We start from the raw sequence: 25,134 nt of genomic DNA, 5'->3' as shown, positions 1-25,134 counted from the left end.
CTATTTGTATAACATTTAAAAAGTATAGGTTATTGGGACTGGAATTTACTATTTTCCACCACAGCAGATAACAATGAGCAGGACTGAGCAGAAAGTGTTATGGAAGAGAAGCCTCTGTTTTTGTTCTTACTCCTGCTTTTTGCATTCAGTTGTTAAGAAGTTGATATCTGAGTTCTTTTGAAGGTCTTGTCCAGGCATTTGGAGGAGGATGGAGATGCTTCTTTTTAACAATCATCATCCATTGTTACATGTTATTCAAAAGTGAAATTCTATATAGTTTTGTTTTTATATATTCTATTTTAGAATTGTCTTTTAGGTTTATGTAACTGAAAACTGAAAGGTTCAGATGACTTCATACAGCAAAGTAGTAACAGCCAGTATTTAAAGAACTAACAGCAAAAGTCATACTATTTAAGGTTCTTCAAGGCAGCCAAGCAGCCTATGTGAAACAGATGCTGACTGTGTAGTATTCTTTTAATTTGGCTAGAACAGTATCCTTCTTTGAGGCTGAAGATGTTAATAGTTTTTAGTGTCCTGCTTGCCTGCTGGAATTGGCCAGGTTTTGTTTCTTTTTGTTTCTTCATTTCTGTAGGGGTTGTAAAGTTTAATGCCAAATGTACAGAAAACAGTTGTCTATTTTTTTTTTTTTTTTTTCCTCTTCTAATTATCTCTTCATTGGGCTTTAGGATTAGGGACATGGAACAAAGTTTGTTGTGCTCTTTTGTAGATAAATATATATTTGCCCACCAGCCCATATATATGTATATGATGTGTGTGTGTATATATACACATATATAATAAATATATATTACGTTTTGAGGTACATGAAATTAGAATAATAAAGAAAAATAAAACAAAACCAGTGCTATTTCTGCTTTTGTTTTTACTGTTCTTATTTTTAAGCCAGACTGCCTTCCTACTAGAAATCAGAAATTTTATCAAATTTCACACATGTAAAAAAAAATTCATAAAATGTCTATTCTATATAAGAATGTAGCTTTCAAATCAAGTATACGACTTGAAAAGGAGCTCTTGCTTTATTTACTGATTGAGCCGAACTTCCCATTCTCTAAGTCTCTATTTTAGTATAATCCCTTTTTGCTCTCTCTCTGTGAAATTAAGAAAGAACTTCTTTCTTCCAAAAACTTTGTCCATAAAATGTCTATTGTTTGGATTACTGTGCCCCAGATGTGGCGTGCCCTAAACCACATTCGTTCAGATTGTACTCTTTCCAGGGTAACTTGAAACATCTCTTTGCATTACACAACTTAGCTGAATAATGGTATAGAAAGAAATTACAGATTTGATAATTTCCTGTTATGGTTACTCTATTGGTAACTGTAGGTGACATTGTGTGTGAAGAGCACAAACAAGAGTAAGGAAAGACTACAAAAACAAGGCAGATACAAACATTGTTTGGAAGCTTCTGTTTGCTTTTAACTCTGGAAGAAGTTTGGGATATGGAATGCTGGAGTTTATTCTCAAGACAGATAGTAAAGGTGTATAGGCAATACAGAGCTTTTTCTTTGACTCTAAGAATTGTTTTTCCAATCTAGAGACCAAGTACCATCATTTATTCAGTATGTTTATACAGTCATTCACTGTTGAAATGTTGTCAAAACAGAATGCAATGTCATGGCATCTGGATGACATGTATACTTAGGCCAAAGTCAAGATTACAGCCCCATTCTGGAAGCCACCTAATAATTTACAGTTGTTTTTTTGGAATAAGTCTATTTTATAATTTAGCTTGCTATCCTGTAAACGCAAGCTTAGAAACTACTCTGAGATGTCAACTGCTGAACCCGGTCAAATTTAAATGAGTGATTTTGGATGTGAATAGCTCTTTTTTCTTCTCCCCAAGTTTATAAATACTAACAACATGTTCGAGGATTTAGTAACTTTCTCTGTTTTATGTACTAAAATATATTGCCATGTGTTTGTGTTAAGTTTTTGTAATCTACTCAAAGGCCTTTTTCATAAGCATAGAAAATCAACGTGTTGTGTAATCATCTTTTAAATTCCATTTAAGTGTTAGCTGCTCAGCAAAAACAGAATGCTTAATATCAAGGATGCTTGGATTTCCACGAAATTGAGCAAGACCAGCATAAGAGAACTGTCCTCCCTACTGCTGTTCCTCCTTAAGCTTCATGACCATAGTAATAAATTCACACTGTTAAACCAGTTGAATTAATTGTTTAGGTGAGAACTCAAGAACCAGTAATTTTAAACAAGACTGGTTAAACAAAGCATGTGTATTTTGTCCTAATTTGGAAGTAACAAGCGAAAGAAGAGAAAGTAGGAAGGGGAAGTCATGCTGTTGTGCAAACCAAGTTGAATGGGAAGTACAAGCTCCTGGAGAAGATGGCTGTCAGGACCTATCTGCCTTGAGAAAAAATGAAATAGGATGGGGAAAATGACGTTGACCCATTAAATAGAATTTAATATTTAAATAGGTATGGGCAAACCACAATCCCACCTTGTCCTGTGAAGAAAGAGAGTAGGACTGAACACTCTTGTAACAACATAGCCTACCAGGGGAGCTAAAATTTCATCTGTTTAGTCATCAGAAAACTGATACAGCAAATAAATGCCAGCCTCAGTCATACTCACTGGGACATATTAGAACAAAATAGTAAAATTTCTTTGCTCTATTTGAGTAAAAGGCAGTTGACACCTTTACAAAATCTGGTGATGGAGTGCATGTTCAGCCAACTGCATGTGACGTATCTGCCTCTAACAGTTTACAGAACATCTTAGCAAGTGACATTTTTACGTGACCCTGATGAGCTGTCCAAGCTATGAGTCTCATAGAGGTGTTCATATTCTGAAAGCATTAAAGATGGATCTGTTTGCTATCAATCATACATGGCCTTCAGTTCAAATAGTGCCTAAGCCCAGAATCAATCAAATAGTTTCCTTCTTTCATATATGAGAGGGATCATTACACTTCTTTGCTGATCTTGTTGACTCCTTAGGAAATTCAGACAAGCACTGAGCAGTAGTAATCTTTTCACTGTTCAGAGGAAATGTTCTTTTTTTACAATTAGCTCTTTGCAGTGTGAATACACAATCTATCTCCTGTCTTACTTGAAGCAAGTAAGAGCTATGCAAGCACTGCTTATCCTGTTATATATAGCTTATATATAAGCAAAAAATCAAAATTTCCTGATTTCAATTTATGCAGGGTGGGGGTTAGTTTTTGTTGAATAGAATTTTTGTGAAAAGTCAAAACTTCTTGGTGTGCTAAAAAGGCTCTTTCTCCTAATGGACATGAAACTCTACTTTCTTCAGGCTGAACCGATGGGGGGAAGTATAGCATTATAATTTATCATCATGAACCATACCTACACTTTATAAACAACTCTCATTTCCAAAAGAAGTTTTGATTTTTTGATTCAAGCCAGAAATAGCTTTGATCCTTTCAAAGCTAAAGCTGATTCAAACTTTTGTAAGCTAGTCAGCAGAAGAGCTGGACAGACAGAAATAACACAGCTGTGGTAGACTTACTGCATTCTTTATATGCCTGTTGATGTTAAGTGCTGTGGAGATAGATGCATAAAGAGCTTTCCGTTGGAGATTATGAGTGCTGTAGCTGAACGTGACTCAGCTAAGATGAGGGTGCATGTAAGCCACGCTTGGAGCTGGTAGTGGTATTCAGCCTGGCAAGCTGCTTTGCTGTTTCTGCAATCTGAGCTGCTATGGCATTTCCAACAGAGGTGGAGGGAGGATAGAGATGGAATAATAGGAAGAGAGGAAACCACTCAATGATTCTCTCTCCTAGAGGACTTGGTGTGTTTGTGATTCTAGAGAAAGAAGAAAAAAGAGTGAGTTTCAGAACAGCTATCAGACATAAAATCCAGTCCACTGTGGCACTGCCTTCTACAAACTATTAAAACTTCAGTTCTAGAATTGAATAAATAGTAGCACATACTGTATGGCATGTATTTTCTTACTGTCCTTTTCAAATAATCTCTAAAATCTCATGACTGGAGCCAGAGATTTTTATTTTAAATCACATGTTTTATTTTAAGATGGCAGTATAATATACATAATATACATGCCTAAGTGGATCAAACTGACTTTTCACAGACAAGTATAAATATGTTTTTAAAACTTACAACTGCTTGAAACCTGTATGTTGTCTTACTGTTTCTAAATATCTCGATAGCCGGAGATTCAAAGTTTGAGACGGCACCTGTGGTTGCTAAGAGGGAAAAACTGAAAACTTGACTTTCATAGAAACCTCTTTGGGAAAATCTGAGAGGCAGAGAAACAGATGAGAGATGGTTTCCAGGAACTTCAATTTAGTAGAAGCTTTCATGCACAGGCTTGTCTACCTTGAAGTAAGGTCTCTGTGACATTTGTTGTTCTATTGATGGAGACTTGCTGGAAGTTTGACAGCTAACAAATCTGATGTCTTTGAGTTCCTTTCAGTGAAATTGTTTTGTAATGCTGTGTTCTGTTCTCCTGAAAGTACTGAAAATGAGGGAAATAAAGATAGCTTCATACACTATGAATGAAGCACAGAATGTTCCCCTCTAGGAAAAAGTGTGCATTCACAATGTTTATTAGCCACCTAACTTGTGCTGAGTACAAAATAGAGACACTGGATGCTTGAGGTTCCAGTGTCACGAAGGGTGTAACTCTGTGCAGTGAGATTTGAATAGTTCGTGTTGGATACTTAAAAGACATAGTGTGAATTCTTTTTTAAATACTAGTCTTCACCTTTTACTAGCTCTTTTCAGTTGTACAGTGCATAAATTAAATGAATATTTTAAGTATCATAGCAGTGTTATAGTAATTATTTTACATTACCTTGTCATTTTGTGACTACATGTTGGTCAGAACATCTGTGATAGCTGTTTTGTTTCACTGGAAAAGAAAGTTTTCTTATCAGCGGTTGGTATCTGTGTCTACACTGAAATTCAGTTTTCCCTATCCCTACGTAAGATTTGTCGTGTATGTAAAGGATACCTTCAGCACATCTCTACAAATCACTGTCTTGCAAAAATGTCAAGTTTTCTTCTAGAGTATTGCTCCTGCTGTTCACTTTTTAATGCTAGACCCCGTGAGTCTAGTGCCAGATTCAGACATTCAAAGAGCCTGTGTCCAAATTTAATTTAGATAGTTTGACAGCTGTCAAATATCTTTTTTTCCTACTTTAACATTACAACATATGCTGTTCTCCAGGGTACACAAAAGCTTTCTAGATATAACCTTATTGCTTGGCTTCTGTTGAGTTGACTGAGTGCTGCTGAACTGTGCCCTAAGACTTACTGTCACCCATAAGCCTGCAGTCATTCACCATGTGTATTGTGGGCCTGGCTTTTCCAGAATCTGCTGTGTGGTTGACAGAGCAAAATAGTTGAAATGAATACTTTTGAAAATTACCACCTTATCTTATCACTCGCTACTCAACTCACTAGTGTATTACCATTCTTATCATTTTACATGTAATTGTAATTTTAATAGGCTTTCCTGAAACCTTTTTGCCTTGATTACAAGGTATTTGTTTGGAGGTGTGAAATAAAAGACTTTTGTCATACTTAATATTGAACAACTGACATGAAGGAAATTACAGTTTACAGCTATGGGGCTAAGGTAGAAAGAATGGGCAAAGGCCATCTTGTTCATGTGTTAGTATTGGGACACTTCAGTGAGAAAGTACAAGATTAGCCTAGATTAGATGGGATAAGTGTAGTAGTTCTACCAGTGCTTATTTACAGAGCAGAAACTTTAAGGTCTTTGAGTCACTTTCCTTCCTTATTTAAATGATGTTAGTTTGTGTGTGTGTGCCAGATTTATGGGTGCTTTTTTCCTTGTTGTTTTTGCAATGATGTATATTTATGAGAAAAATAATTAGTTGATTGCTTTGGTTATTACAGATAGAAGGGTTATTTTCTATTACAAGTCTTAAAGATGTTCAATTATATTTGCTCTAATTAGTTACTGTTGTTTTGAAAGGTGCTGACAATATCAGGAAATACTGGAGTCGTTACTACCAAGGATCCCAAGGAGTAATATTTGTATTAGACAGTGCCTCCTCTGAAGACGATCTAGAAACTGCTAGGAATGAACTACATTCAGCTCTCCAGCACCCACAGTTATGTACTTTGCCATTTTTAATACTGGCCAATCATCAAGACAAACCAGCAGCTCGCTCTGTACAAGAGGTACGTTATTGTGACATTACCTTGCCTGTTTGTATTTACTGTCTGCACACTGCTGATCCATTGTTATTTATTACCCTGACATCCTAGTTAAGGACTGGCTTCAGTCATCCTTCATTGTAAGTACACAGACCAAGAACAGTCCCTACCCCTAAGAATTTATTCCAGTGCATTATCAACAAGAAATACTTGGATACAAACAGAATTCTCATGCATTTTCTCCATTATTTGCTTGAGGGTAAAAAGATGCTTTTAACTACTCTTATCAAAAGATGCTGGGACAGTGTTTTATGGGTGTTTTGTTCTTTGTTCTGCTTGTTGTTTTTTGTTTTATTTGCTATTTGTTTTAGTCTATCCCATTACTCCATTCTTTGAAATTGCTTAAGCCAATAAGTTGTTTGCTATTGTGAGGAGCCTTTTACGTAAAAGCTTTTTTCCTTAACTTTTATATACTGGTGTGAGAGCACAGTTGCAATTCTTTTTCTGAAGTTCTTAATCTGTTCTTATTTTCTTCTTCTTAAAAGTAATATCTTTGTCCTGTATCCACCATTTGGTAAATCATATATTTTTTCTATTCAGTATACCATTTGCCCTTAAGTTTCTGAAAAAAATCTTCATTGATACTTTCCAGTGAAGTCATTTGTCTTTGAGGAAATGCAGAAAGTTATTTATTCATCATAAGAGACTCTATTTCTGAAGTTATAAGAAGAAATTAAAATTCAGTTTTGTCATTCTGTTTGTAAATGCCATTTAAAGGACTCTTCACATTATAGATTGTATGTGAAATCTTGTTTGTTCTTTGAGTCATGTTTTTCACACAGCAAAATCAAGACTCTTTCAGCACCTTACTTTGTTGCTGATTGTTATTCTAAATTCTGCTGTCACAGATGTGCTTCTTTGTCCAAGGCATTACTTTTATAAAGAATGCTGATTAAATTACTTGCAAAACTTAACCTTATATAGGGTAACTGCTATTGTATGTGTTTTCTCTCCTGCATTATTGCCATTATGTCTCTTTTGCCAAAAGAGAATAGAAAGTTTGTGCTAAAAGGGAGAAATGTAAATGGGATTGAGATATAGTGAGATTTCTAATACGAGAGGAAGAAAATAAGTGAAAATTATGCGAGTTAAACTGTAGAAATTTGTATTAAATTGTTGATCCTTTAATCCAAGAATCTGTGTTTAAAAAAGAAAAAGGATTTGGATTTAGTACATGAAGTTATTCAAATGAAGTTAAGCTCAAATGACTGAAACTTCGAATTCTAGGTCTCGTTCAGCCAAGAATAGATTTAGGAAACGATAATAAATATTTTGAGGGAATATAATAATGATCTTAATACACAAATTTATTATTTTATTCTAGTTTAATGTTCAAGGTAAAAGTAAAGCATTTTTTATTAATCCTTTCTTGTCCAATGACACTACTCTGAGACACGCCTTCATTTACATCATGTTTAATTTAATTTATCCAAATCTACCCAAACTGTTATGATTTTATTTTTTAACAGTGCAATGCAAATTATAATTTCCATGAATTGACATGTTCTTTTTAAAGTATTTGCAAGCATTTCTTGTATGATTATTGATTTTATTTGAGAAGTGTTTATTCTCTGGATTCATGTGAGTAGTGAATACAGGAGAGGAACCACGGTCTTTTCTGCCAAGTGACATGTGCTAGTTAGTTTGCAATTTATAGACGTAACTTTTCATTTTGCATTTGAGGTTAGGTGAATAGACTTTTCAGCATATAATAAAACCTTCATGTACTTAGAATAAACCTTTCTTTTTGTTTATCCTCATTTACCCTCATTCCCTCCTCATCTCTCTCTGTCATTACCAATTGCATGACATCTCAGTAGAGGAATAGATTTTTATATTCTTTCTGTAGCATTTAAATATATTTCTATTGTGTGTACGGTGTATATTCATAGCAAACAAATCTCGATTACTACTTGGAGTCATTATGAAATGCTGAATACAGTAATTCTATTAAATGTGCACAACTAATGCATAGCTTCAGAAAAAAAATATTGTATCAAGATGTCAGTGTATGTCTTTGAAATTCTTTACTTAAGAATAATAAGGGGGGAAAAAAAGAGTATTTTGATGAACTGAGGGAGACCGTCACACAATTATTCCTGGTATTTTGTCCCTGAAATATGATGTCATATGCTTGCTTGAATACAAAGTAGGAGCCTTACTCAATTTTGCAGATGTTGAATTAGAAATTTCTAGCTTTCTTAAAGGTGTGCTTTTTGCTGTGCTTTTGTTCTCATTAGTGAGATGTGGCATGAGTGAAATAAAATACTGTATAATTGTATGACTATTTCTTGTTTCCAAAAGAGCATTTTTAAAGATTTAACAAAGATAATCTCTTGAGCATTGAGAATTTTCTTAGTCTTTTTTTGCAGAACTGACTCTATTAAATTTAGATATTGTCTTGATATTTTTTGTGTCATAAAATAAATGAATCGCAATTGAAATTTAAAAGAAGCACGTATTCTTTTAGACAACAATTTACCTTTCTTTAATGGATACGAAAGGATCCCTTGGAGCATTATTAAAGAAAATGTCTGAGTTGAGTGGTGTGTAATAGGAATTGTAGAAAAATATTTATCTGTAACAAAAAATCCCTCACAAAACTGAGCAAGTGCCAAGTAGTTTCTGCAACAGATGTTAGTTATATTTATTGTTGAGAAGTGCAGTTGCTTTAGCTTTTCAGCTAAATTTTGTGTTTCATGTGTTTCACTCCATGCATTCCATAAGTACTTCAGAAGGTGTATGCCATAAGAATTAAAAAGTATCATGAATAGCTCAGTTCAGAACTACAGTAATTATTTGGAAAAAATATCCAGTCAGCTTGTTTAATCATGAAATATAGCTGAATCTAATTGATTTTGCAGACATCATTGGAGAATATACTCCATGTTATATTCTCCATATCAGAAAAAGTTACAGGAGAAGCTAAGCTGAAATACTAATCAGTAAATGTAATCCTGTTCGTCTGTATTCAGTTCCTGGTTAGCTACTTTTAGTTTAGTTTTTTGTTGTTGTTGTTGTTGTTTGCTTGTTTGTTTTGTTTTGTTTTCAATCAAAATCATAGTATCAGTTTAAAGATCATCTGCTTCCAGCCCTGCTGCCACAGAGGTATCTTCCACTAGAGGGAATATAAACCAAAAAACAAAAAAGCATTTGGCATTTCGTTCTGCAAACTATGAATGAAGAAGTTACTTTAAATATGGAGCCTTTAAATTATGTTATGTCAAATTTTGTGGTATTTATTCCACATTTATTCCACTTTTTCAAATCAAAGATATTTATAAGTTGTTTTGATACAGCTGCTAAGTGATTTCAAGTGAGTGTTGTTGAAGTAAGGACTGTGCATGTCAATTGGAACACAAAAGTCAGGCAACTGTATTTGAGTCAACAGATATGTTGTAAAATAGCCTCATTAAAATTGCAATAATAAAGAATTAGTCACTTGGAAATCACTTCTTAATGTTGTTTTGGAACCCTTCTGAATTAGGAAATACAAAGAAATAAGTTTCTCACCAGAGGAAAAGATAGTGTGAGGGTGTCTAGCAAGTTTATGGTGAAAAGAGCATTGTAAATTGCATTGCAAGTGAATAATAGTACTGCTCTGATAATAAACTTTTTTTTTTTTTTTTTTTTTAAATTTTGGAATCTGTGCTACTTTGTTTATAACGCTAGGAGCTGGGCATGCCAGTATATTCCTATGAACTAGTACGCAAACTACAAGTCACTTCCAAAGTCAGAACAATATTTAGAAGTGACAAGTAGGATGAACTGAAAGCTGTCTATAGCCACTGTACTTAAGAGGCAAACAGTCATGTGAATCTTCTGAGGACTTGTAGAAGCCATGTCTAGCTGGTGAAGGTTGAAAGTACTAAACCATGAAGCATTGCCAGTTTAGTGGTGAAGCGGCTACATTACATGTTGGGGTGCTGGTTTTGGGGAACTTGTGATTTTTTATATTTAAGGCTGTTTTCATGACTGCATATGTAAAGACACGCATAGAGTGTAACTTTTGTTGAGTTTTCTTTTAGTTATCCAAATGTGCAGGCAATAGATAAGTTTCTTCCATACTTAAAAGTTGTTGAAACTAGTTCCAGGGGAAATCACTCAAGGTCTTTTCTAAATCCCCTTTTTTAGTAATGCTAGGACTTTTAAATGTAGGACTTTAAATGTAGAGAATCTCAGTCATGAACCAAAACTCTTCTCAATCTATTTTAAGATTGTTATCTTTCTAAATAATCATTTTCAGGAAAAAAAATGCATAAAGATATTATGTAGTGAGCCAATTGCAAGTGCTTTTTATCTCTTGCAAATGAGGTCTTATTTTAAAGTTGTAATTTAGTTTGTCATACTCCAGAGAAAAGCCTTTCTCATTTTTCTCTTTTTCTTCATCAGAGCATGATTAAAAATGTCTTTGACTTACAAACAGTATTTTCAAAGCAAAATTTCTCAATTATATGGATTGTCGTGTTCTCATCTGTTTTGGAGTAATTTAGGTGTTTGTGTTTTGAGTTGTGGATGCTGTCCAGTGTCATTTTCTGCTAAGAGAAAATTGGGGGGTGACTTGCTGAAAGAACCATCTTAGTGAAGTAAGGACCAGAATCTATTATACTGCCATTTTCCTTTCTCTTATTTGGAAATTATTATGTAAATAAATATCTTCTTCTTCTCTTAAGTGTCTTAAAGCGAAATAATTGTTGAAAGAGAACATCCAGGTTTGACAGGGTTGATGGGGGTTCTTTCTCATGAGGGAGATCTGTCAAAACTGCTCTTTCTGGTCTTGATGCTTTATGATCTAAGCTAGCTCCATAATAAGCTTAATCCAAAGATTTAGTTGTTTCTTTTTATTTTGTAAGACAGAAATCATTCTTCATGCTATTTTGCCATAGTTTATGTCTTCTATTTTCTGCTACTTAAGCAAAAAGAGATTCTGTTTGGAAAACCTTTCAACTTACTGATGATATTATTATAGGTGTCATTACTAACAATCTGAAAACAGCATTGAGCAGTACAATGTTAAGAGGTTAAGCTTCAGAGAGCATGCAGTATCTCTGTGCCCTCCAGCAGCAGGTAATGCAAAAACTTAGCCTTAAGCCAAGAATGAAAATGGAAGTACTGGCTGCAGTCAGCCCTATTCTTGCCCTGCTTAAACCCTGTGAAATAGTTCACCTAGATGAATTCTTAAACACCAGCTGTTGCAAATCTGTGTACTTTATGACAGGGACATCTACAGCAAAGTTAAATTGGGGGCAGATTTTTGGTTCGTCAAGAAACAATTTGTGAAGTAATTTATCTTCAAATTACTGCAGCAAATAGCCAAAATATGGATCCCTACCCTGTTTTGAGATCATAGTGACCTAAATGACCTTAATATTTGCAATCCCTTCACAGCAAATACTACTTCTCGTCCAAGGTGTATCCCCTGATATTTAAAGATTGTTTTGGAACTGGACTCTGCTATTTTGAGTATTGGCTGCTTCCTTCACAACTGTGGCCTTTGTGAAATCTGTGGAGTTATTTGTCAGGCTTCAGTTGTGAACACATTTGCAGGAGAGAAGGATGTTATTAAACTGATGTTTAAGAAATACTAGTTTAGAAGAATGCTGAAATGATTCTTATATACATATCTCTTAGGAAATCCCTTTCTGATTGAAGAATTTCTTCAGAGCTGCTAGAGGATTTAGATATAAAAAAATCCTAAAATAGAGTAATATAAATAAAATATAATGCAATTAAAAAGAAAATAATCAGTAGAAGGTGAAATAATCTGTAAGTAGAGTCCTAGTTGGATGTGAATAGCAAAACAATTTCATAGTGTGACAAGTCTGCATCCAATGTATATATTTAAAAGGTCCTTCAGTGTTGCATTGTTAGAATAATAATACTAATAGCAAATTGGATAGTAAATATTTACTGCTGCAAAATACAAAAGTGAGCTTTTTAACAAATTTAAATTAGACATTTCAAATTTGGAATATGCTGTGTTTGTTACCTTTGAGTTGCTGGCATGAGAGGAAAGAAGAAAGTAAGGAATTGTAAGGAATTGTGGCCACATGATGAACTAGTTAGGGCATAAAACTTACTGTTCTCCTCCTTCCTTCTGGTTCCTCTTTCTGGACAGAATCAGATCACAAGGCAGTTGGATGAGTGTAGAAGCACACATAAGGAGCAGGAAGAAGGTGAGAATGAATGGGAGCATTCCTGGAAGTGGTACTGTTGCAGAAAAATAATGTGTAATTTTAACTGTAACTCAGCACATATAAACTCAGTGAGAGTTTGACCTTTCCCACTACAGTCTGTCTTGTCTGACTTCTTTACTTCTACTTCTAGCTTACTTTGCTAGAGTGAATGAACCTCAGTGGTAGAAGGTTACCGAGGAAATTCTAGGAAATAATTTTTCCCTGTTCCTTAGTAGTGAAGGGTTTGAAGTGTGTAAGTAGTTCTACTGTGGCTGAGAAAAATGTAGGACAAAAGCGTTTATTTTCACAGTGGACCTAGAAAAATGCTTTCTTTTAAATCTTTCTTGCCAGGACAAAATAAAATATCATTCAAAAGGAAAGAATTTTACTTGTAAAACTAAAAATTGAATGAAACTAGAGCATGGCATAGTCTGTACAGTAAGAAAAGTAGTGATTATAGAAACGTTCAAGTGCTTTCAGATATAAAAATCTGTGTTCATTTTTTAATAAATATTTTTCATAAATATTTGTATATTTATGAATGCTTATGTGGTATGCATTAAAAACTGTGGGAACAGAGAACTGGCTTCTGGAACATTTCTTGTTTGGTCAAAAGTTGCTGAGCTTTAGTCAAGAATTACTGAATGAAATCCTGAGGCCCCATGAATACAAATCTGACCACATGAGCCTTCTGGGCCTTTAAGTCTATGAAACTACTCTTCAGAGGATTTCCTGATTGCTCAGAAATTTAATTATTACTTGAGACATTTTGCATGAACAAAAGAAGATGCATTTGCTTCAGAATAAATGACAATTTCAAATGTAATAAACTAGTGGCTATACAAATGCTTTCCAAATAGAACTCTATAATTTTTATTTAAAAAAATAAAATAAAAAATGTATCCTGATCAGATGAAAAAGTTGGGAAAGTATTTAGTAATGTATTGGGCCAAGTTTACAAAGAATCTGTGATAGTGTAAGTGGTTTAGAATGTATTTTTCTTTCAGACATCCTTGTAATTTTAGTAGAATGAATTTTTTGAGCACTAGAATGTGAGCTGCTGCTTCTGAAAAGATGATTTTTTTAAAAAATGCAAAAGTAACAATGCCTTTTTAGTGCTGAAATGATGATTCTATTCACTAGTGTAAGAGTCTGTCTGATCATTTTGCATAAACTTTTCTGTATTATTTGTATTTGGTACTCATTATAATAGAAAGTAATAAATAAAATGATGTTATGATCACATAATTATCATTGTATTTGAGTGAGCATGAATTTTCTCACTGCATTCCATAGGAATTAGGTACTTGTACTTCATGGAAAATCATGAAAAGCATTGTTTATGGTCATTTCAGAAAGGAGGCGAAGGAATATCTGAATGGAGAAAATCTATCCATTTATGTTCACATAGATAGTTAAAATTGGAATTTAGTACATGCTTGAAAAAAAGTATCTGCAGTGCGAGGCAATATAGTTTAAGATTATTTAGAAGTGCCAACAGTTAAAAAACGCTAGTTGAGATAATATATATGAAATATTTCTTAAACTTGCTTCATGCAAGAGGTGATCCGAGTTCGGTTTGCGTATGGGATTCTTTAGCTGCCTCTTAACACTCAGCATTTCTGAAGATCATGGAGTCAGTGAATGACTTGTCTTGGAAAAGCATCTAATTCTAAACCTGTGCCATATTCACTAGACCAGGTTGCCCAAGATTCCATTCAATCTGGCCTTGAATGACTCCAGGCATGGAGCATCCATAGCTTTTCCAGGCAGCCTGTTTCACTGAATAAAGAATTCACTAACAGGAATGGGCTGTGAGAGAAACTGGGTGTCACGGAAGCTGAAATCAAAGATTGTTGTCTGGTTGTAAGCTTGAGTGTTATGGTTTTTGAAAAAGGAATAATCCAGGGAGAACAGAAATGGATCAGTGACAAAACTTGTACACTGCCCTCCCTGCTACTCCCCCAAATTTTTGGGGTGGTAACACAGAAGAGTAGAGAGCAATCTAGGAATGAGGCAGAAATGAGTAACGGGAGGGAGTTCAGCTCGTTTGGAAGTGGTGAAGTGTCCCAGCGGTCAAGGAGGCTGACAGTGGAGTTTTTGCTTTTCATTCAAGGCTTTCTTCTGCAGGGATGTATGTTTAGAACAGCGTTCATTATTTCTTCAGAATCTATCTAGTGCATAATGGTATTTCTCTCAAAAAGAGGAAACTCTTCTACTATTCCCTTTTTCAGTGGTTCAGCAATAGAAGTACCCTGGAACTTCGTAAGTGTAACTGTTTTCTTAAAATTGTTTGTATGTTTAGAAATTCTATAACAGCAGTTTGACATGAAACAGTAACTTGTTGTTTTGGAATTTTAACAGCTCAAAATTTTGAATTAGTACAAAAATTATTACTGAGAGGTCATCCAAATAAATTAGAAAACATTAAAAAATATACTTGATGGAATTATTTTTGCTTGAAAACTTGCTAGTGTATTTTGATTTAAAAAGGACATTCTTTTTTTTTCCCCCTGCTTTGTAGTAGAATAGAGTGCTAGCAGTGCATGGAATGGTCCATGGCAGTGCATTAACTTCTTAATGTCTTTGCTTCTCTAGTGTTCTCTGTTGTCTTTGTTCAAATTCTGCTTAAATACGAAGTGGCAAGGATCAAAAATTGTCTTCAAACTGAAACCTCAGTGTACGAATTTGTAGATCTTTTCAAAAGTGCAGGTTGGAGTTCTTGTTCAGGTATTAATGTGTGCTGTAAGGCATCTAGGAAACTTTAAAAATCATTGATTTAGTCACTGAGCTTTTCTTGTGAAGGCCTCAGTGTTACTCACTGTTACTTCCAAAAACTTGTGTGTGCACAGAACTTTTGAAGGCAGACCTCTTTAAGTAATTTCATCTGTTCCATGAATCAAAATTCGTTACTTTTGGTGAAATTATTTTGTTAGAAGAAAAGCTTTTTGGTTTCATATTTTCCTGTGTTTTTCCTAGTTACCTTTTGGTAATTCCAGTATCTTTTCAAAGAAGGAGCAGAGTCTACAGAAACGGTGCTGCACACTTGTCAAGTATAACACGTGCCTGCACCTCTGTTGAAATAGAGGAGTTCAAGCTACGTAACTGGTTGACTTCTTTTTCTGTTTGATGTACTGCCTATATCATTTCTCATGCAGAGTGCGTAATCAGTTTAAATTTAAATCATAACTGAAATTCAAAAACTGCAGTGAAAATCATTTTTAGTTGCAATTTTTGAATAATTAAATTTTTATGTAACGGAGAGAAAATCCCTATGATTTTTGACAATTATTTCTTTTGCTAATCTTGTTAAGGTAATTTTGGCTTTTATTGAAATTGCCATCCTAACACTCAGAAGTAATCTTATCTTTAGGAAATCTTGAAAAACAAGGTATTCCATTTTAAAGCAAAAATGGAATGTTGTTAAGAGGGGGGGAAAGCTTAGCATCTTTGTATTCTGATTTATTATACAGAAGGCTGTTTTCTGTTGTTTTTTTTTTTTTAACAAAAAAGGTTTGTTTTTTTTTTCTCTTCTTTTTTTCCCTCCACTATTCTCAGTCTCTTTTGATCATTGATCTGGGTGACCCCACGCTCAGCGGTTTTTTCTTCATTTGACATGGACAGATTTTTGAAGTATAGCTCTCCTTTGGGAACCTCGGGCAGTTCCACTTGACTAACCTGTGATCTAATGAGCAGTAATGCAGGGTTACAGTGACCATTTTGTTTGCTTTGAGGGAGGATGGCTAGACAGAGAGTGGGAGAGAGGCGGTGTCTGCGGAGAAAAAAGATGCAGGGTGATCGAACAGTGTGAAAAAGACTTGTTAGCCCACATTAGTGTGCCTGATTTACTTCACAACAGGTCAGGAAAGGCCAAAGGCAGGGTTGTCATTAAATTGCAAAGTTGAAAATCCCAGTATTCAAAAGCATTCAGATTTCTCAAAGTTGTAAATTAGAAAGTTTTTGCTTCTTGTTGAATTTGCCGGGAAGATATAGAGGAGTACCAGCTCCTCTAAAACACGAAAGGTACATTATGAAATCGTGCTGTAAATATAAAAAGAAAACCAGCTTTTTAAAGTACTTTCATGGTTGACTGTTTTACAATGAGACTGGGTGCGAAAGAAAGGCCAAACACTAACAAGGTCGTTGCACTTTCTTTATGAGCCCTGGGGACCCCTTAATTATGTGCCCGTGCTGCTTATTTTAAGATCAGTGGAGACTATGCACTGTGTTTGTATGATACACAGTTTTTATTTGAATTCATTTTTATGTGTGTATATTTAAGTACGTGTATACCCATATATATATGCACACATATATACAAATGGATATTTAAAAGAAAACTATTCTAGTGCCAGCTGCTCAGAAATCTAGATTTCTGGTCCTCTGCAGTGTATAAGAATTCTTTTTTTATACAATTTATTATTTCTCTTGGAGCAAACATTAAATACTAATCTTTATGCCTTTAGTCATTAAATTAATACAGATTTATCTTAAATTAGCATTTAATAATACAGAGACCAATACATTCCATTGTCTTTACTATATTCTGAAGCATCATTTCTCCTTGTAGTAAATGTTGTGGATTTCCTGACATTTGAGTTGGCACTTAAGGCACTTACGGACAGCCTGTCCTTAAGACAGACTGATATGCTTCATTTTCTTTGGCTATTTTTATATTTCGAATATATTTTCAATATTTTTAATATTTTCAAATTTTTCGTGATTACTTTGCCACTTTAAAAAGAGAAAGTTGGAACTTACTTTGTATGTCTGAATTTGTATTAGCTCTTTTGTTTCATTTGCTTAATTGGCAAAGGCCTGGATCTCCATGGTTTGCAGGGTACAGCTACCATGCGGAATATCCTTTTACACTGCTCTATTGATACCCTTTAACTCATAGCAAACTCTTGTCATTTCTTTTTCTAATCTGGCCAGCCTTAGTAAAAATCAAAATGCAGCCTTTTAGCTATATTATCATTGTGCATCGGAGCAGCAGATAATAAAACAAATGGGTGGTCTTAGTGGTAAGGTACTTTTTTTCCATCTGCTACCAGAAGTTTCACTAATTGATTCTTACTCCTGCTGGCCGTCAAAAATCAGTTTTCCACAATTGGCGTACAACTGTGTTAACTTTTAGACTCTGCTGCGGGGACTGTTCTTGTTTGATCCGATCTTATTACAACGAGTAAATATATGAAATTCGGTGTTTAAGAAGAACTGACTAACATGCAGAGAATTATCATCTCACTTCAGGAGCTGTGCTTTCCTTCATCATAAAGATGATTTTGTTGACAATAGGGGAGTGTCTTTACTTGGTTAAAAGGAACAGAAAACAACAGGGTGTTGGGCTCATCACACTGAACATTATCTTTTTTTACTTGCACTGAATTAATATGTGGTGACAGATTATTTTTAATTTACTTTGCTCCTTTTTTGTTATCAGTGAACATGTTGTACTTCTTCATCCTTTGTAAACTGAACTTGAATGAGGGAAATGAAATACTTTTTTTTGTCAATGATGCTGCATTTCTCAATAACTTTCTCAGTGAATTAGTCCAGTTTTTACTGCATTGTAAAATTGCTTAAGATTAGAATTTTGAATTAGAAATATTTTGTTTTGAAACAGTGTTTTTACTGTAGAGATTTTTATAAACAGGAATGAAAGAATTTTACTAAAATATATTTCCACTTAATTGCTTATTTTAACCAGTTGCTGCATCTTGGTAGAGATATAGTCTAGGAAGGTGCACTTGACTAGCTTTTTCTGTGGCTTTAGGTCATGTTAGTCATGGAAACTTATTAGGGCATAAAATGATGGGGAAACCTTTAATAAATGAGAATACTGAATCAAAACACACTGAAGATTTACAACTATTATCTTCCCGCTTACTTTTTCCGTTCTCTAAATAACATTGTCTATGCCATTCTGTACACTCCTTACTAGCTCTTCTGTTCGATTTAATTATTCACTTACTCTGTGTGTCTGAATTAAGTCATCTTTGCCAACCAACTTGCTTACTACAAAGTGTTTGGTCACTGAGAAGTAGCTAATATCATTTTACTGGACTGATTTTTGAAAATTTTATTTAGGAATCGAGATATGGGAACATCATTTCAAATTAGCTTGTAAGTAAAATTCTATCCAAGATACTGCCAATCACAGGCAGTGAAAGAACACGTATTACCTCATATGAAGAGCATTAATAATTCTCATTTATTCTTGTTCTCCTTGTGAACATGAGTAGGTTTTGAGGCTTGGTTTCTGGAAATTCTTTAAAAAAATAAAAAATAAAAATTGCTCCCATGTCAACTATTTTTTTTCCATAAACTTTTAAAGTAATTTGCAAAAATATTTTTGAAATAGTTTGTGACAGTGGTGTTGTTGTTCTGTGCAGAAAGACACTTCACAGGTAAGAGACATCATGGCCAATTTTTTTTTGAAATTTTTTCTTCCAATTTCTTTTGATACAGGTACTAACCTGCAACATAGAAGTTTTTGCTGTTTATCTGTAGTATATAACCTGCAACAAAACATTATAATTTCCTGCAGGATAACCATTAGCTCCTGCAAATGATGTGCAGTAAAATACCTTTTTGGCATAAATATTATGATTTAATCTGCATCATGTAAAGGATGCAACCACAAATGTTTAGCAAAATAATAGAAACAAATTATAAAAATACTGGGGCTCTTTTGCTAAAAAGATGTTTTTAATTTTTGCTAAAAGGAAGATATGTCTTCTTGCATTTCTCTTCAGTCATTTTTCATGCCTCTAGGAAATTTTTTTGAGAATTACACTCTAAAACTGATCAAAAGTGGGAATGCAGCAGCTAATATTTACATAAAAAATAAATGTCTTCCAATGCTAGTGGACTCTGAGATTTCTGTAACTGTAAAATGAGCTTAAAATGCTCCCCAGATGTGTTTGTCTAATTCTCTTTTTGCAAATCATTCTTTCTGTGCAATAGGAAAAGATCTTAACTAAGAGAATGAATTCAGTAATGCCACCCTTCTCCTGCATAAATAAAGAAGGTGAGGGTGGTAGTACTGTGTCTGGGAAAAGAAGCAAAAAATGCACGCTTGGATATCCCATTGCCTGCTGTTGTAGGAATTGTGCTTGCCAGCAGTTTTTGACAAGCACATTCCTTCCAAACTCTCCAGGAATTTAAAAAGTCTTGTGCCTTTGCTAGTCACCTTTCACTTGCTTGTAGGATAAAAGGAATGTTTATGGAGTAATGCACTGTGTTTTTTGAAATTAGGAAAACTGAATTAAGTTTTTGTGTCGCTACATACTTGCTTTTTAATTGGCATTGTTGTCTCGGGAAGATGCCTGCTGGTATCTGAAGCTTATGGGGGCTAGAAAACAAGAGATTGTTAAGTCTTTGACCCCTGTGCAGGAAGTAGATGCTACATAAGTGATCTGTGTTCAAAGGGTAGGTCAGTGACATGTCCATTTTTGGTAGAACCCAGCCATAAGATTGCTTAAAAGTCTAATATGCTTGGCAGTGAGGCGCTCTGTTGGAAAGGACGCCTGATGCGAGGGGGAGTACCCTTAAACACTGTTTTGGAAGACAAGACAGGCAGAGAGGGCTTGGAGGGAAAAAAACACATAATGAAAGAGGAAGAACTGGACTGTGCTAGGAAGAACCATGGCTGAGGAGAGCCCAAAAGTCAAAGTACAAAATTATTATTTTTGAGTACAAAATTATCTTTCTTAAGAAAGTTCAATCTCATAATTTCATTTATGTTCTTTCCTCTCGTTTTTTTTCTCCTGAAACACAAAGAACGGAATTTGAATGATTCTGCAATTATAAACTTGCATAGAGGAGACTTCTGGCTTTGCATCTGTGCATTGGGCACTCTGCACAGCTTTTAGGCAGGTGGGTAGAGACTGTCTGGATCTTTCCATGAGTCTTGCTCCTGCTGCTTACACATCACTGTTTCAGTTAAAAAAATAATTTGAACAAACTAGTCTTTTACTGGATTTATCAGCTTGTCACTTTTAAAATAAGAAAACTTTCTCATATTAATTTTACAGAAATTTTAAACATAGGCAGAATGTCATCTGCAAACCCAGATGTGATGTCCGTCCAGTTACTGGTGATGCTCATGACAGTTTGAATTTAAAAGAGGAATTAAGAGCTTGACAGACCAGCAAAACAGCTGTTCTCTCCCCCATGGAATAGCTGATGTTGGAAGGGACTTCTGAGTCTATTTGGTCCAACTTTTGCTCAAGCAGGGACACAAGGAGCAGGTTGCCCAGGACCATGTTAAGGTAGCTTTTCCAAGGAGGAGATTCCATGATCTCCCAGGACAGTTTTCTCCCATGCTCTATCTCCCTCAAAATAAAGAAGTTCTGACATGTTGAGATGGAACTTCCTATGTTTCAGTTTGAGCCTGTTGCCTCTTATTCTGTCACTGTGCAACACTGGAAAGAACCTGATCCCATCCACTGTCCTTAACATATTTGAATACATTGATGAGATCCCTTCTCAGTCTTCTCTTTTCAAGGCTAAAATGATCCAGCTCTCTCAGCACTTCCTCAAAGGAGATGTGTTCCACCCCCCTCATCATCTTTGTAGGCTTCCACTGGATTCTCTCAGGTAGTCCAGGTTTCTCTTGTACTGGGGAGCCCAGAACTGGACACAGTTTTTGAGGTGAGGCCTCACCAGGCCTGAGTTGAAAAAGAAGATTACCTCCTTCAAGCTGCTGGCAAACCTTTTCCTCATGCAGAACAGTACCGATTACCTATGGTTCATGGTTATCTTCTCTACCAGCACTCCAGGTTCTTTCCAGCAGGTCAACCCCAACCTGTACTGATGCTATCACCAGTATTCTTACTAAGTATTTCAATTTTTCTCTTTTACTAGAGAATGTTGACTGATTCAGTCAACATTTCAGTGCTTTTATGCGCATAGACCTTGACCATACTAAAATTGAGGAAGCGTGGTATCAATCTTACAAACTGTGATCACTAAGAATCCTGCGGTGTACTTATGTTACTGCTACACTCACGGTATTGTTTTCACTGACTGGAGAAGTTTTTGCAAATCATTTAAGAATAAATGAATGTAGCAGTTGTGTAATAATCCTTTTCACCATTATTTCAGCTTCTCTGTTGTGAAAAGTGTAATTTTAAGTATTTGAGAGCCTGCCGTCAGTTATGAAAAATGCTTGAGAACACATAATGTATTGTTTGAATATTGTGATTAGTGAAGGAGAAGTTGACTTTCTCCACTCAAGATTGTCATTCAGTGACTGACTGCTATTATAATCAGATGGCTAAACTATGTAAGTGCTAGAAAAATGTTCCAAAGCTGTACATGGACATAATAAGTTTAGTGTGACTGAAAAACAATTTTGATTTTTGAATTAAGATCTAAAGATCAATTAACTTGTACTTTGCTATTTATATTTGAAATACACTGTCAAGAGTACTGGCATGAGCTCTCAATTTGTCACTTGTTTCAAAGCAATAGCTGCAAGTTATATTAAAGAAGTGGTTTTGCTATGATACTTGAGCTGTATGTCATTCAAAACCTTTGCTGACCCTTTGAAAAAGACTTTAATTTGCTTGATTTCAGTTTGGATTTTCTCCTATTCCGTTCTAAATTGCATACCAAAGTTACCTCGTGCAAAGATAATATACAGTAAATAAGATTCTATTAAAATAATAAATATATATAAATAATAATATAATGATATAAAATATATAAATAATAAAATAATATAAATAATATAAAAGTAAATATATTAAAAATTACTCTGCATCCTTTATCCATTTAAATAAGTAGAGCAAGTTTTGTTGTCCTATTACTATGGGTGTCTGATCCGGAACAGCTGTCTTTCTGAGATTTTTGTAGTTTTTAGATTGATGGTGACTTAACATTCTCTTTGTGTGATTACTTTTTCCTTTTAACTCAGTGATGAGATACGAGTATTCTGTAACATAATAATTTAGGTCCACAAAATGTTTGTACTGGGATGTCGAGGTAATATATTACTTTGTTTACTTAAAATTTATCATGTTTTAGTTTGAAAACTGTCTTCTTTATCCACTTATTGTGTTGAATAGGGCAGAAATACTATTCCTACCATAACATTTTTTTACATATATTCTAAAGTCCACGCTGAACTGGTTATTTTCTTGGTATTCCTGTTGAAGACTGTAATTTTCTCTATTTTACAGGCTTGGAGTTCTTTGCAGCTTAGTGAATTTCAGTTGTTTTGATTTCTTTTGCTTGGTTGAAATTATCATAATGGAAAATCTTTTTTTTTTCTATGTAAAAAAGTTCCTATAACTCAGAATATATCAGAGTATAGCTGCTGTTTGGTAATATTCAGAATATGTGTTAATAAATATTCAGAATGTTAAGTGCTTATAGAACTTAAGCTTAATATTCAAATTGTTCTCAGCTAATTTGCATAGTGGAATTGTTTGCAAAATTTGATAAAATTCCTCATTTTTCCAGAGATGAAAACTTAAATCTGACTCCCAATATTTTTTTTTTCTTTTTTTTACTTACCTTAATTGTTGCTTCATCAGTTACTTCATCCTTAATTTAGATTGATGATGGTTCAGGAGTCACATTTATGGGAGTTTTGTGAAGCTCGGTATAACGTACTACTAGCAGAAAAGTGTGTCAATCCTGTACCTATTAAAGGAATTTGCAGCTTGAGCTCCACAAAAGACTCAGCAAGAAACCAATGTAGTTCTATTGAAATGCAGGAAAACTCTGCCAGAAATCCTGCAAAACACCACAGGATTCCACAAATTTAGCTTTTTTCAGCTGACTGCGCTCTGGACAACTGCACTTTCTTTTCGACAGTGACAGTTATCAGTTGGACCATCAGTCTCACAACCTCTATCAAACTGCATTCTGTTGCATCCACAGACTTTGCTTAGATAGCTGCTCTGTGCAGTGATTGGAAGCAGAGAAATGTGTTCTTTGCAGGTTTTGTTGCTGGGATGGAAGTGAGTAGTTGGTCGTCATTATAATTCTTATCATTTTCTGACTTTAAAATGCTCTGAAAGTCTTCATTTCTGGTGATAACAGGAAAATTGAAGTCTATCTGCATTGAGCAAACTACTACTACTTGGCTATTAGAAGTAGTTGTCTTTCAAAAAAAAGTACTATGTTTGTTATGTTAATCCTCTCTGATTTTTAAATTGGTTTACTGTGTGTCTGCGTTTTTAGTAGAACACGTGCTATACCCACAGGGGAAGAGTTATGGATTTCATATTGTTTCAGTTCAGGAGCTTTGAGGTACTGGGAGTAATTTCTGAAATAATTTTTGTTTCTCATAATTTTTCATGGTACTCATGGATCCATACCAGAAACTGTCCAACAGTCCTGTACTACTTTAAACTCTGTGCTGCAAGCAGGTTTTGGATCCTGCAAGCATTTACTGTGCAATGGTACAACATTTTAGGGACTAGGCAAGTGTTACTATTTACGCGCAGTATCTAAAATTTTGTCTTCAAACGGCCAAGCCACATGTTCCTTGCACTCTGAGGCTGGAAGGCTATTGTTAGAAAAGACAAGGTTTGTTTTTGTTGTGCAGTAATAATCTGCTGCTTGTCTTTGCAGACCCAAGAATTTCATCTTAAATTTAACAGGCAAACAACAAGGGAGAAAAAGAGAAGAGGAAAAACGCAAACTAGAGAAAATTCCCTTTTTTATCTCTTTGAAACTTGTCCTGCAGCAACAGGAGCTTTTGGAGACAAAGCATGCCTTCTGATGACATCCAGCCCTGCGTTGGGAAGTAGAATGTTAAAAAGCAGCAAATAAGTTGTGCTTGCTTGCTTGCCTACCCGTAAGAATTTAAATTGTCACTATTCCGTATTTGTCAGATATCCAGAGCCTCACCTGCCTGTGGTGCTTGCAAATCCCTTCCAGTGATCAGTGCCCCTCACAAATGTCTATTTGAGAGCAATTAAAATTTCACCAAAGAACACTAAAAAAAAGAAAAAAAAAAAAAAAAAGGTATATTTGTGTCATGTAGTTACTGAATTCTTTAAAAATAAAAACAAAGGCCACCACAGAAGCAAATTAAAGCCCCTGGGAGCTGACATGGTTATTGAAAGCTTTAACAGAGCTGCCCTACCATAGAAACCTGCTTTCCCATTGTCATTCATTTTGGTCTCTGAAAAGGAATTTATGATCAAAGTTTTGTCTGAGCACAATGTAGTGGCACAGTTAAGCACTGATTATATTTTTGCAAAGTTAGAAAGGGGTTTGATTAAATTTTTTGTTTGTTTGTTTGTTTTTGTGGCACTCGGCTTGCATTGAGAAAAGCATTTTAGCAGTTAAAATGCTCATCTCTTAAAATAGTAAGCTTTACTTGGGATATGTTTTAAGAATACTTCTAAATGTAGCTCTGTTAAAAAAGAAAAAAAAAAAGGAAGAACCTCTTAACCTGTTTAAGGTATTTTTCATTAGTTAAATTAGATTCATGTTTCTGCTCCTAGTATTTCATTATAGTGATGTAGAGCGGCTATTGTGGCTGACATCTTATAAAGTAAATGAAGAAGCCTTTGTATTTAAAACATTCTTCTGTGCATAAAATTTCCAACATCATTACCGTCCTGCAAAATTATGTAAACACGCTGTCTTAATTTTTCAAGTGCTATCTGCAGAAAGAAGTTTTTGTCAATTAATATACCACAATATGATTCTTTTTCATCTTAAAAATATATTGTCACTTGCTTCATTTGACAATATATAATCCAAGGTGGATCTTC

General features: G+C 34.7%; 1 protein-coding gene across 4 annotated transcripts in view; it reads left to right on the top strand.

Moving 5' to 3' along the window:
* Window positions 1-25,134, top strand: part of ARL15 (ARF like GTPase 15) — a 223,884-nt gene that overhangs the window by 85,497 nt on the left and 113,253 nt on the right. For all 4 annotated transcript variants that reach the window (XR_014880321.1, XM_085212800.1, XM_085212801.1 and 1 more), the window contains one exon: window positions 5,968-6,176. Coding sequence is in view for 3 of the 4 variants with exons in the window: in XM_085212800.1 (XP_085068926.1) it covers window positions 5,968-6,176 (209 nt within the window). In the remaining variant the exon portion in view is untranslated. The remainder of the gene's footprint in view (window positions 1-5,967; window positions 6,177-25,134) is intronic.

Source organism: Meleagris gallopavo, chromosome Z (assembly GCF_905368555.1).
Source record: "Meleagris gallopavo chromosome Z, MGAL_WU_HG_1.1, whole genome shotgun sequence".
In the NCBI taxonomy this organism is placed as follows: domain Eukaryota; kingdom Metazoa; phylum Chordata; class Aves; order Galliformes; family Phasianidae; genus Meleagris; species Meleagris gallopavo.
This window is presented reverse-complemented; position numbering and strand designations above follow the sequence as displayed.